Here is a 13,644-nt window from a genome sequence, read left to right as displayed (position 1 = left end):
AACCTAACAAAAAAAACTGGATTTTAGCAGAATCAGAAACTGAGCACTCAGAATCCTAGTGATTGTACAAGAATTAGCTCTCTGAGCTGCTGTGGTGAACGATTAGACCACTGAGCTGATGTGCTGCATGTTAGCATGCGTGAGATTCCACACGTCCTACAGTATCTAAACTAGCTTCTCTACATCTTATTCACCTTTTATCAAGTCAGTGCTTTCAGGAGTCTGATGGATTCCCAGCAGTAAACAGTAAACAGTGTGGTGGATGACGAGCAGCTCCTTCATTAGCTTTTGTTAAATAGCTCCTTTGATATGTCACCTACTTAAGCAGCCATGAAGGCTGAACAGACCCATCTTATCTCAAGCCAATTAGACTGTCTTGAGGAGACACTGATGGTGGCTCAAATGCCCTGTTCTCACCTTCTCCTTCATCTTCTCAATCTTCCTGACAGAGCTGCGGCGCTGGGCGCGATCCTCGTGCCGCAGGAGATTGACGTTCAGGTCGCCGGATTTGCTGTACTGTTTCTCTTCCTGCTTTTCGGCGTCCTTTAGCTTGCTCTCAGCACTGATGCTCTCCGTGTGGTACATGTGGTATGTCTTCATCACCTACAGGGGGCAGTAAGGATGCAGCAGGGAAACAAAAAAGTCAGCTACGGTCCAACTTGAACCTCATATGACAATGGATGTGTGGAAAACAGTAAAACATTTATACCCTAAGACTGGGATGACAACCAAAAATGTCCCAATATTCTTAGTCTCAGAATCACGTGTGAGTGAAGAGAAGAGTTTGGTGTCACAGATACAGCTGTTACCTCCAGGACAAAGAAAGCAATTCTGAATGTGGATGATACTGAATAAAGCAAGGAAGCAAACACCCACTCTCTCTGTACACATCCAATAGCTAGAATTTGGGTTTCCCAGCTGTAATAATAATGCAAGACTTGTTTGTAATTATATCACTGCTGTTCTGTTGTACAGTTTAACCAGAGATTCTTACTGTGGTCTCAATGGCTGAAAATCACTCAGCCCCTTGTCTGTAGCTCTAGAGTTAGATGTTGCCTTGAAATAAAGTATAACTTCTGAGCAACTTCATCAAGCAAAGTGAAGTACTGCTCCTTTATTGTACTTATCACAGTGTCAGACTAACATTAATAATGTTCTTCTAGATTACAGTTGGACAAACACCAGCTAATGTCCAGCTCAGTAAGAATTTAGCGTTAGCACGAGTGGATGAATGATAATTCAATCAGGACCACTTTGTCAAATGAGAATTTATTAGATGATATGCATACAGTTAGTGTTGGTCGGTATGGTTCTGTTCTGGGCAAAAAAATCCATGCGCCCGTCCATGTGCATGCATGGACAGAGTGAGGAGAGCAACAACTAGAAAATAGAATAGATCCCCCCCCCATATCTAGTATTAGATATGCTCGCTTACGCGTTTTTGGAAAAATAATAAATAAATAAATAGATAAATAAATAATTAAAGAGAAATGGAGAGAGAGAGAAAAATATGTGGGGATTTATAACGTAAACTGGTACAAGGAACAACGGGTGGAGTCGGGGTTGGAGGTTGGAGGAGAGAGTTTAAATCGCGTCACAGCGATGCGCTAGAAAGTGGCTCAATGTGTAAGGACTCTGCCCGGACTCTGGCCACGTGCGCTTGTTTACGTTTCTCGTCACGTTTCTGCCCCGCCTTCGTCTGCTCCTCCCTGTCATCACACCTGATCCCTATTGTGTCATTGTCCTTTTTTGTATTTAACTGTGCCGCGTTGCCTCGTGTAGCGCGGCATCTACTGTGGTCTTAGTCCTGTTTAGTCCCGTCTCGAGTCTGTGTTCCTGTTTTGTGTTTTGTCATTAAACCCCTTTTATTTATGCTATCCTGCGTTTGGGTCCGCTCTGTTCCGTGTTCATGACACAATGAATGGGAATTTAAATGGTCAGGTAATATGGATGTCGTAACCGGATTGGTGCGTCGTGGACAGCTGATTAACAGCTGATGCACGCTTGACAATGTGGCCTGCCAGAACTAACGCGATGCTTGATTTCTACGAGTAAGCTCACTAAACAAGTGAAATCTCCAAGGTGCTGCCCAGTCCCTCGACTGTACTTCCAATACCATTATTAACTAGGCTCTAAATGGTAGCTAGAATAATGTAATAAAATTTATCATGCCAGTTATTGACATTAATTTATTAAGTGCAGTCATTATACTTTTCTACAAAGGTAGAAACATCCTGTTTACATCCTTGACTAAGGAATCAATTATAGATTGATACATTTGATTTTGCTCAGTTTTGTCAGTGTGTCCTGCATATTTATAAAAAACATCCGAATAGTAAATGTGTAGTACGTCTGGTTGGTCTGGTTCACAATAGTGAACTAGTGATAGTGAACAGTGTCTTAGTGATTAGTTTGTGTCAAGTCAAGAAGCTTTTACTGTTATTTTAGCGATATATAGCTGACACAGTACATAGTGAAATAAATCAAAGTTTCTCCAGGACCATGGTGCTACATAAAACAACACAGAGCTAAGGACGTAGTAAGTAAGTTAGTCCTAGCGATATAAAGTATATTGTGTGTACCCTAGTGAAAACAGTGTGAGACAAAAGACAGTGCAAACAGACAATACAAAACACTAAAAAAAAAAAAAACAATATAGTGCTGACCAATGTGCATTATTTATATTACACAGTACAATGTGCAGAAATATAGGATAGTGAACAAAGAGGGTTCTTGTAAACATACTGTACAGTATATACACTTGTGTAATAGCAGCAGTTGGTATTGAAGAGTGAGTGTGAAAGATAGTATGTGCAAAGACAGAAAAACAGTGAGCAACAGCATGGAAATGTAAACATAATGTTTAATATGCGTGGTGCTGTAGATGTGGGTGTATACTGAATGAGTGTTCGAGTGTGTGTGTGGAGAGTATATGCTCCTCCTGTGCTTCGGGGGTTTCCTCCAGGTACTCCACCTTCCTCCCCAGTCCAAACATGTGCTTTGGAGGCTAAATGGAATCTCTAAAACTCTTTCTTAAAAGAGCAGAATGACTGCAGCTAATGAATGCACATAACTAGTGGGAAGTGGTTACTCAGTGGTTAAAGTGCAGGACTACTGATCAGAAGGTTTGTGAGTTCAAACGTCAGGGCCACCAAGCTACCGCTCCTGGGCCCCTAAACAAAGCCCTTAACCCTCAATTGCTCAGCTGTATAAATGAGTTATATGTAACTGGATAAGGGCATCTGCCAAATGCTGTAAATAATTATGGTGTGTTAGTTACCATTTTGAACTTACTTAATTAGGTTTCTGGACATACAATCATTGGCCTGCACATGAACAAGTGTGTCTGTGTGTGAGATGTGTGATTGTGCCCTGTAATGGGTTGGCACACTGTCCAGGGTGTACCTTGCCTTGTGAGTCCCTGGGATATACCCCAGTATAGGATAAGCAGTGCAGAGGATAAATAAATAGATGTATGTATGGATGGATGGTTGAATGGATGGATGGATGGATCTATGGAACTGATCTGTGGTGCACCACCTTGGTGCAATTTTGTTTTCACTCACGCACTCATTTTCTACCGCTTATCCGAACTACCTCCGGCCACAGGAAGCCTGTGCCCATCTCAGGCGTCATCGGGCATCAAGGCAGGATACACCCTGGACGGAGTGCCAACCCATCGCAGGGCACACACACACACTCTCATTCACTCACGTAATCACACACTATGGACAATTTTCCAGAGATGCCAATCAACCTACCATGCATGTCTTTGGACCAGGGGAGGAAACCGGAGTACCCGGAGGAAACCCCCGAGGCACGGGGAGAACATGCAAACTCCACACACACAAGGCGGAGGAGGGAATCGAACCCCCAACCCTGGAGGTGTGAGGCGTACATGCTAACCACTAAGCCACCGTGCCCCGCATTTTGTTTTCATTAAAATATAATTTTCTATTTTTATTTAAAAGTCAACACAGTGTGGAGTTTTGTTCCTTATTTGGCACAATAATAAAAAAGAATGGACACATCATCATCATGGCTCGGTCACCCTGTCTAATGAATAGTTCTTGCTTAAAAATTATATTTACTCTATGAGTCCATGGACAAATCTTAGTCCAAGCAGAAAACTGTGTATCTATATCTATGAATAACTGAAGGAATCCATCATTAATCATTAATTATGTAGAATTCTGTCATGTTATAGGCAACACAGCTTGATGTAAGTCTAGAATATTTGAGCATGTTCATACTCTGCACTTCTATTGTGTCTGGGCAACTATTTTTATGTTTATTACCGAAGTGAGGTGAAGGCTTGTTAGTGTTGAAATAAAAATATTGTGCGGTGCAGAGTTGCAACACCTCCTGACACTGATACTAAGAACTAAATGAATTACCACCTACGAGACTTTGGTCTGAACAAACAGAAACTACTAAAGAAATTTTGTTTTGTTGCCAAACATTAAAGTCCCAGCCGACAAAAACTAATATCACATACTAACACTAATGCAGCTGTGTGTGTGTGCGTGTGTGTGTGTGTGTGTGTTTGTGTGTGTGTGTGCATGTGTGTTTTAAAGAAGCCTGCCAAATCACAGTCATTAAGCGAGTCCACTGCAGCTGGCCACCAACTTCTGCTGGAAAAAGCTGTTTCCTGCAGCTCATTAGGAAGAGGATGAGCAGAGATGTAGCCTCTGGACAACATGCACCACAGTCAAGTAAAACCAGACAACGTGAGCAGTGTGTTAAAGTGCATGTGAACATCCTTCATAAGACCTTTCTCATTAGGGAAAAATGAGAAAGCAAGAAAATCTATTTTTAATGTGGCATTCCTAATTAAAACTTATGGATGATCCTTGCAAGAGCTTTCAGCATCCAAATGTAGATCTGGTGCATCTATATTGCTCCTTATCCTGTGATTTAATGGTTGGTACTGCACAGTTTTATGAATGCCAGCACCTGGCTCTTTTATGATGCACAGCTTCCTGGAACATACATCTGCTGTCCTCTGCAAAAATGACTTTTACGGCGCTAACAAAACCTAAACACTCTTCATTTCATTCATCAGCAGGAAGTCCAAAATCATAAATAAACCTAACAAAAAGAAAAAAAATACGACTGTGCCCCCTAGTTGGAAGGATTAACAGATATCTTATATATATATTGTATATATATAGTACTAAAGCATGGAAGAGTGTGAAAAATAGGCCAATTCACAACAGCCAAGGATGTTGACTTGTTACGCTACCAAGTGTGTTTATGAGCTACCTGGATCTAAAGGTCTGTCGGTCCCAAGCAGCAGAATCTCATTTTCTGGCATGCTGAGGTGCTTCTGTATGAACACACATTTGAGCTGTTTGACTTTTACAACAAACAGACAACCAACGTCAACAGTAAAATGTGGCATGACAACAGGATCAAAGCTGCTAAAATATTTCATATTTAATGCTAGATGTTATATTGGTTGGTTTGATGATAGAATTGAATTTGTTTGCTTATGAATACAATGGTATGAGACACTGGGCAGATCTATAAAGAACGTTTGAATATAATTTCGTATTAGTGGTGGCAAGAACTATTGTGTAGTTTCATGTGTTTACCTTTTGACCTCACAAGTTTCCTCTGAGTTCTCTTGTTTCCTCCCACCTCCCTTAAACATGCCAGTAAAGCTAGCCCTGAATTTCTATAGATTTGAACATGTGTGTGTCTTCGCTCATACTCAGCGTACCTATCCACACTACTGACAATGTTGTACTGGGTGCCAATAAATAGTCCAAATTATTACCAGAAGTTTTCTTAGGGGGAATATTTTGTTAGACAAAAGCTTGTTTCTTCTATTCTTGGAGTAGGAAATTTGAGTTTGTGTTTGAAATAATGCTTATTTTATACAAAAATGTTCACACATTCTCTTTTAGGGTGCCAATATTTCTGAAGTTGATGTGTTGCTATGTATATGTATATGTAGGTGTGCATAAAGTAAATGCTAGATATTTTACACAATAAGATTTGACATAGAAACTATTTGCATGAAATGTGTTTTCATTGTTTCATTCATTCATTCATTCATTCTCAAAAACCACGTTATCCTGCTCTATGTGGCAATGGATCTGGAGCCTGTGCCCCGACTGGGATGCCAATACATCACAGAATAGGCACCACACATAACTGTGCACACCTAAAGGCAATTTAGCATTGTCAATCCAACTTCTGTCATTTTTTTTCAAGGGGTAGTTCTGAGGTGGGGGAATCAGAGAACCTGAAGAAACCCCAATTAGAACTCATGCAGAAACTTTATCCAGAATGTAACCTGAGCTCAGTTTGGTACCGAGGACCCTGGATGTCTTCATTTGTAGTACATGCTGTATCCTGGACAGGGTTGAAGCCTGTTCCATAAACACTGGATGGTCATCAGGAACCAGCATGGATTGAATACCAGTCCACTGCTGGACATTAACAGCACCAGCCCCTTAGAATGGATCTTTTAAGCATGTTGCCTTAGGTGATAAAAAAAATCGGACCGTTTCTGTTACCTTTTACAGTTCCAATCACTGGTGACTGAGTCTACCACAGCCCAAAGCTTTAACGTTCCAGAAACGTCTTTCAGAAACGTCTCAAGGGATGTGACACTGACTTGGCAACATCATTAGCACAGAAATGCTAATACTTCTAACTCTTAATTAGCCATTCTGTAATTTCAGGGTTAACATTTGGGAAATCTGCAAAAGGCTGTTAAAGATAAATGTACAAAACAGAACCGGAGAAGCAAATGAACTAACCAGCTCAAGGTGCTGCATGCATTGCTGCACATGAAGAAGCTTTGTTTTTTCTTGTAAGAGGAGATACTGTACTGTCTCTTTTGCAGGAACAGATTCAGGGTCTCTCTGCACTTCAGGACTTGTTACTTAATCTCTCCACATAATTCCATCATTCCAGCAAAGGCGTCGGGTCAGTAAATTAGTCTGTATGTGAAGGTGATATATTTTAATAAACATTCAATTATGAGAATTCTTCCATTTTGTTGGTTTTAATTATAGAGCCATGAACCAAAATATGCAAAAGGAAATGGCCTAACAGATATATTTACATTTACAGTATTGGGCAGATGCCCTTATACAGTATATTAGTTCACAGCAAGGATGTGTCTAGTTTCTAGTTTAAATACCTACATACCCTAAAACAGGAATATATGTTCACTCTGATTTAAGAAAGAAAATATTATGTATGGGGGCACGGTGGCTTAGTGGTTAGCACGTTCGCCTCACACCTCAAGGGTTGGGGGTTCGATTCCCGCCTCCGCCTTGTGTGTGTGGAGTTTGCATGTTCTCCCCGTGCCTCGGGGGTTTCCTCCGGGTACTCCGGTTTCCTCTCCCGGTCCAAAGACATGCATGGTAGGTTGATTGGCATCTCTGGAAAATTGTCCGTAGTGTGTGATTGCGTGAGTGAATGAGAGTGTGTGTGTGCCCTGCGATGGGTTGGCACTCCGTCCAGGGTGTATCCTGCCTTGATGCCCAATGACGCCTGAGATAGGCACAGGCTGCCCGTGACCCAAGGTAGTTCGGATAAGCGGTAGAAAATGAATGAATGAATATTATGTATAGTTTACATACAAATATTAAATTTCACTTCTTACAGTAAACCTATTTTAAACAAATTTCTACTGACTAGATTGAATGGTGTAGAGGAAATGTGATGAGTTCACACAGTAAACCAATTACAATGCGAAATCACACCAGAATTTTGATGTTAAATCCAATATTAAATTTATCCAATGTAGATCCGCATGGTAGAAGAGTACAGAGGGTAAAGTGTTTGTTGCAAAACACCAGCATTGTGGGTTTGATTCAGTTGCATGACAACTCAATTCAATCACAGGGAATGATGTATGCATTTGAATTAAGTCAATACAATGTTTTTGTCTAACTGCAGGTTAATCTAAAGCTGGAGATCACAACTTCACCATCCTGAAGGAAAGCCTAGGATTAAAATCTCCTGTATCTTGGGTACCACTTGAGGTAAACTCACTGTTATTTAATTTTGGTTACAAACTCTACTGTATCTTGTTCCACACATCCTCCCAGGCTATGACCTTATAAAACACACCAAGAATCAAGCTCTAGACCTGTGTGTTTGTGTGTGTGTGTGTTTCATGATGAACAGCAATTGTTGAATTCAGAATGTATGTAAGATGTTAAACTTGATTACAAATTTAATGCCTTCTGTGTTCTGTCTAAATTCAGCAGATTAATGTGTGGGTTTTCATCTGATTCTTTGGTTTCATCCTTCGTCATAAAAACATTGCTGTAGCCTGATTGGCTCTTCACAATTTGTGTGTTTGTGTGTGTGTGTGTGTGGTAGCACGGGCAAGAAACAAACTTTTTTTCAGAAAGTGTATACATTTCCAATAGATAAATCACTTGGCTTGCTGCACTGAATACAGGCAGCTGGATAAACAAATAACTCCAGCATCTGGAGCACATATTTTATATGAAATTATATGATACACTACATGACCAGATGTGTATACTGTAGACACCTGACAATTACATCCATCTGTGCATTTTGGACATCCGGTTCCATCCTGTTCCTCTTTGCTGGTATAATAACCTCCACTCTTCTGAGAAGACTTTCCACTAGATTTTGGAGTGTAGTGGGGATTTGTGTTCATTCAGCTACAAGAGCATTAATGAGCTCAGGTGTTGAGGTCTGAGGTGCAGTCAATGCTCCGGTTCATCCCAATGGTTTTCTTTTGGGGTTGAGGTCAGGTCACTCTAACTTTGCAATCTATGTCTTTATGGACCTTGCTTTGTGCACAGCAGCATTGTCATGCTGGAGCATGTTTTTTTTTACTTCCCAAGATGGTCAATTGTAGACCTACAACATACAATAACATTCTATACAATTGTGTGCTTCCAAATTTTGAGGTACTCACACATGGTTGTCATGATCAACAACCATCAAGAAATATGGTATAAAAATATTTCCCAATGTTTCACTAAGAGATTAACTGTAAATATCCAAGCCATTATACGCTTTCACTGTCCCTTGGGTGCAAACACTCACCTCAATAAAAAGCTTTGTTGGGGAAAATGACATTTGCTCATGTGTTCACTCATTAAATTTGGTACATATCTAGTTTGTTTACCTTTTGTCTATAAGAGAACTAATAAGATTTGGTAGACACTAAATATGCTGCAAACATTTACAAGCTGTTTTTCACCAGGCAATATAAAAAAAAAACACCTGGTTAAAGTTTTCAAGTTTCCAGTCAGGCAGCTGCTCGGGGAATTGGGGAAAGTGGACAGAGATTATTGTCTGATACAGAATCGCTGGTGAGTAATCTAACCAATGAAGTGAAAAGAAAAGCTGAGATAGCAAGGAACTCATCCAGGTAGAGATAAGGAGAAAAACAGAGAGAGAGTGAGAGAGAGATAGAGAAAGACAGAGAGAGAGAGTTTATTTCATGGTGACTGAAGGGGGAAGTTGTGTGATAAGGTAGGGATGGAAGCATTAAAGCTACGCTCATGCATGCAGTGATTTTATCAGTGCAAGTCATCAGTCATTGTACTATGAAGTCGCCAGTAATCATTCCTACTCCCGGTTGCCATAGTAACAATGTTTATTAGCGGGTGGAGCAACCAGCAGTCCACCCGACAATAAATCAGTTTTCTTGTTGATAAAATATAACATTCTGGATGGAGATTTGGTGTTTGTGTAGAAGATACTGCAGTGTACATAAGCATCATATCATAAGAGGTGAAGGAGAATGCTCTTTGTCACGGCTCACGTGCTCTCTACTGTCTTCACTCTCATTGGTAGTCGCTCCGTATTTCCATAACCTTATACTGTTCTCAAATTTGTCACGTTACTGGACAGGCCTGGACACTTCTAGTCATATAGTTGCTCGTGTCACTTTATGGTTGTGAGTCGATGTGTGTGTGAATGTGACCTAAGAGTGAAACTACGGAGGGACGACACTAATGTAAGAGAATTACAAAAGCCCACATCATGATATTTTCTCAGCAAATATTACCGCATTACCATCAAATATACAGATATCATCATCTTTATGCCACTGACTGCCATGATTGTTTCAGGCCGGTCAGTCGAAAGCAAGCTCTCCTTCTTCACAGAACACTGGACAAGAATACAAACAGACAGACAGCAAAGCAAAAGGCCATGTTGCCATGGCGAAGAATGTGCTATGTGTGAGCTCTATTGGAAAGAAAAGTGCAGGATAGAGGTGTGGGAGAGACCGATTACTCACCGTGTAGAGCTCATTTGTCACTTTCACCAACTCCTCATGCATCTGAATGCCAATTTCTTTGCTCTGGAAACAAAAAATAATAAATCAGGCCAAGAAATGTTACATATATATATGTACATATATATATATGATACTGATCCATTATCCACTAGTCTGCTGTATGTTCTGGACAAGAGCTTAACGGTAAAAGTTCAAGATCAATAATGTGTATACATACATACACATACATTTCCACTGAATCTCTTCAGGATCAAAAAAGCATCTATCTATCCATCTATCTATCAGTCTGTCTGTCTGTCTATCTATCTATCTATCTAGTAATCTGTCTATTTAGCTGGCTGTTTGTATGTCTATCTATCTATCTATCTATCTATCTATCTATCTATCTATCTATCTATCTATCTATCTATCCATCTGCTTTTCTGTCTGTCCATCTGTCTGCCTGTCCATCCATCCATCCACCTATCTAACCACCCATCCACCTATCTATCTATCTATCTATCTATCTATCTATCTATCTATCTATCTATCTATCTATCTATCTATCTATCTATCTATCTATCTATCTATCTGCCTTTCTGTCTGTCGTCTGTCTGACTGTCTGTCCATCCATCCATCCATCTCACCTACCTAACCACCCATCCACCTATCTATCTATCTATCTATCTATCTATCTATCTATCTATTTATCTATCTATCTATCTATCTATCTATCTATCTATCTATCTATCTATCTATCTATCTAAATGCACTGTCTTGTTATCCAGTAGCAAACATGCCCAATTTCTTTCCATTCATTCATTTACTTTTCATTATTTACTTATAAATTTATTTGATTGTATGTTTCACACCAGTCCTGTATAATTAAATCTCTGTTCATTATTCTTGTTATCATTAGTGTCATTATTAAGAGTAAGACATGGGTGTATACATGACAGGACATGATTTACACATATGCTAACAGCATGTCCCAAAAGCTGGAGCACGTCTAGTTCCATCATTCAGTTGTTTCTTTTCCTGTAATCATCCTTATGTTTAGCAGGAGAACAAATCAGGTCCTTTAATTAATCTCTGCCAAAGACTCACTCATACATCATGAGTCACCCAAACATGTCAGAGCACGGGAGGTGGGAGTAAACTTCTCAAGGAAGCCATTAAAACAAAGGACCTGATATTCCATCATTCTCTTTTTAATAATGTTGCTCTGTCACGTCCGGTTCGTGTCTAATTAGTTTCGACTCTATCAAAGGACCACAAATGCAGGAGCGTAGGATATTTATTGAATTTAGCCGACGTCCAGATGTTTGCGCCTAAGAAAATCATCTTGTGGTTGATTGGGTGAAAGTGACATGTGCAGGCCAGGCTTGTAAAAATCTGAATTCAGTGTAATTGCATAATTATTTAAATATTGAATTTCCTAACGCAAAATATTACATATGCAAATGTTTTATAAAACTTGTTCAACTCATCCACCATAGTAACCCTGAGCAGGAAGCATCCAAGGAAAACAACAGCAACAACAACAACAGCAACAACGACAACATTTACTCTATTGTTTAATATCAGCTAATCAGCTAATCACATAGCTTTCCGTCCAAATGCTTCTGAATTACAATGCATATAGAAGTGTCAGTAAATTCAACAATATTTCATAAAAAATTCAATAGTATTTTAAGAAAATTTACTTTTATTCCTTTGTGCCTCACTTCGCTTCAAGCATAACTTACATTCTGAGGTTTACATATCTTTTAATAAAAGGTAGTGTGTTTGTTATTAAATCTAGCTTGACTAAAGAAAACATCTTCATAGAGTCAAACGGGGCTCAGGACACTTGCTGTGTCACTATATCAAGCTTCATAATCTGTGCAGTCATCCTGTTCTGCCACTGATCTATACTCGTATATCATATATGATCTTTTTCTGTCATTTCTAGACATTTTACAAATCTCTCCTAGTTCTGCATCCATCATATATCCTCAAACCTCCATGTGTAATAAATCTGTAAGTAGCTTCAGCCCTCGGTCCCAGGATCTCTTCTTACAGTCTGTTCCATTGGTGTGCACTGAACTGGGAAAAAGGGTGTTTAAATTTGCTGCCCTCGCTGCCTGGAATAACATGGAGCTGAAACTTTAGGAGCTGATGTCACTGAATACTTTTAAAGTGATTTGAAATGACAGACATTTAGCATCTAGCTGAAGATGCTGTGGCTGATTCAGTTTTGTACCTAAATTGATAACCGTTTCTCATTCTACATTTTATTATGTTGTAATTTACTTTAACTTAAACGATGCATGTGTGTGTGTGTGTGTGTGTGTGTGTGTATGGCTGCTATCTATTAAACTCTCTATTAAACTATGAACTGTGCTGCTGTCAATTTCGACCAGAACACTAAAGGATAAAGTTTAAATGAAATATTTTTCCTTTTCCTGCCTGTACAGTGAATTCTGTTAATTCTGTAACTCTAATCTGATTCTTTTTTTTATGACACAGACAGCTGAAAAACACATTTCCCTGTATGCTGTACAGTGTATGGTTGTGTCCATGACAAATACAACGAGAATTTTTATTATTTGTCCTCTGTGAAGAATTTCACCATGTACCTTTAAGCTATTTTTTTTGCTTTGCCTTGAGATCCCTTAGTATTCGTTTTCTTAGCATGAACTCCACTGATTTATTTCTGCTTCATGTTGATAAATCACAGCGAGTTCTATTAATCCCCAACAATCAATAGTGCTGCTGTATCAGTGCAGCAAACAACAGAATATGAACACAACATATTACACCCAGTTTGTGTAACACAATAACACAACTGTCTGCAAAATGTCTTACTATATATACTGACCCGTATACAAGTGACCTCTAGATGTGACCAGGACTAGTAACAGATGGGATGTATTAGTTTCACCACAGCGTGCTTTGTAATTTAATGAAACAGCCACAAAAACACAACTGTGTGTCGAGTGTTAAAAAGTGGTCAGGATGCACAATATAACATGATTAGGTGCTTTTGAGCTGAGTCTACTGCAGCCTTCAATATATTGTACAACCTTTAGGAATCAATACTCACACACGCACACACACACACACACACACACACACACACACACACACACACACACACACACACACACAAGCAGCATGAGTTATGTGTTATGGGCAGAACTTAATACCCTGACACATATATCACATCCTGTCAGAACACACACACACAAACACACACACACACACATTCCAACACTTCATACCAACAATAAGCCTCATTTATCAAACAAAAAAATGCACTCAAGATACGTGGTGTTGAAAGTTTGGGGGAAAAAAATATCCTACGACAACTCATAGGTCTGTGTGAATTTTATGATAGAATAAGATTTATTGTGTACAGT

General features: G+C 39.5%; 1 protein-coding gene across 2 annotated transcripts in view; it reads right to left on the bottom strand.

The window, feature by feature from the left end:
- The window catches only part of srgap3 (SLIT-ROBO Rho GTPase activating protein 3), a 109,081-nt gene that overhangs the window by 35,427 nt on the left and 60,010 nt on the right, over nt 1–13,644 (bottom strand). For both annotated transcript variants that reach the window (XM_060867967.1, XM_060867966.1), the window contains exons 4-5: nt 10,262–10,324; nt 418–603 (exon numbers count right to left, since the gene is read on the bottom strand). In XM_060867967.1, the coding sequence (XP_060723950.1) occupies nt 418–603; nt 10,262–10,324 (249 nt within the window). The remainder of the gene's footprint in view (nt 1–417; nt 604–10,261; nt 10,325–13,644) is intronic.

This window comes from Tachysurus vachellii, chromosome 4 (genome assembly GCF_030014155.1).
Source record: "Tachysurus vachellii isolate PV-2020 chromosome 4, HZAU_Pvac_v1, whole genome shotgun sequence".
Lineage (NCBI taxonomy): Eukaryota > Metazoa > Chordata > Actinopteri > Siluriformes > Bagridae > Tachysurus > Tachysurus vachellii.
Note: the sequence above shows the minus strand (reverse complement) of the source record. Positions and strands in the feature narration are given on the sequence as shown.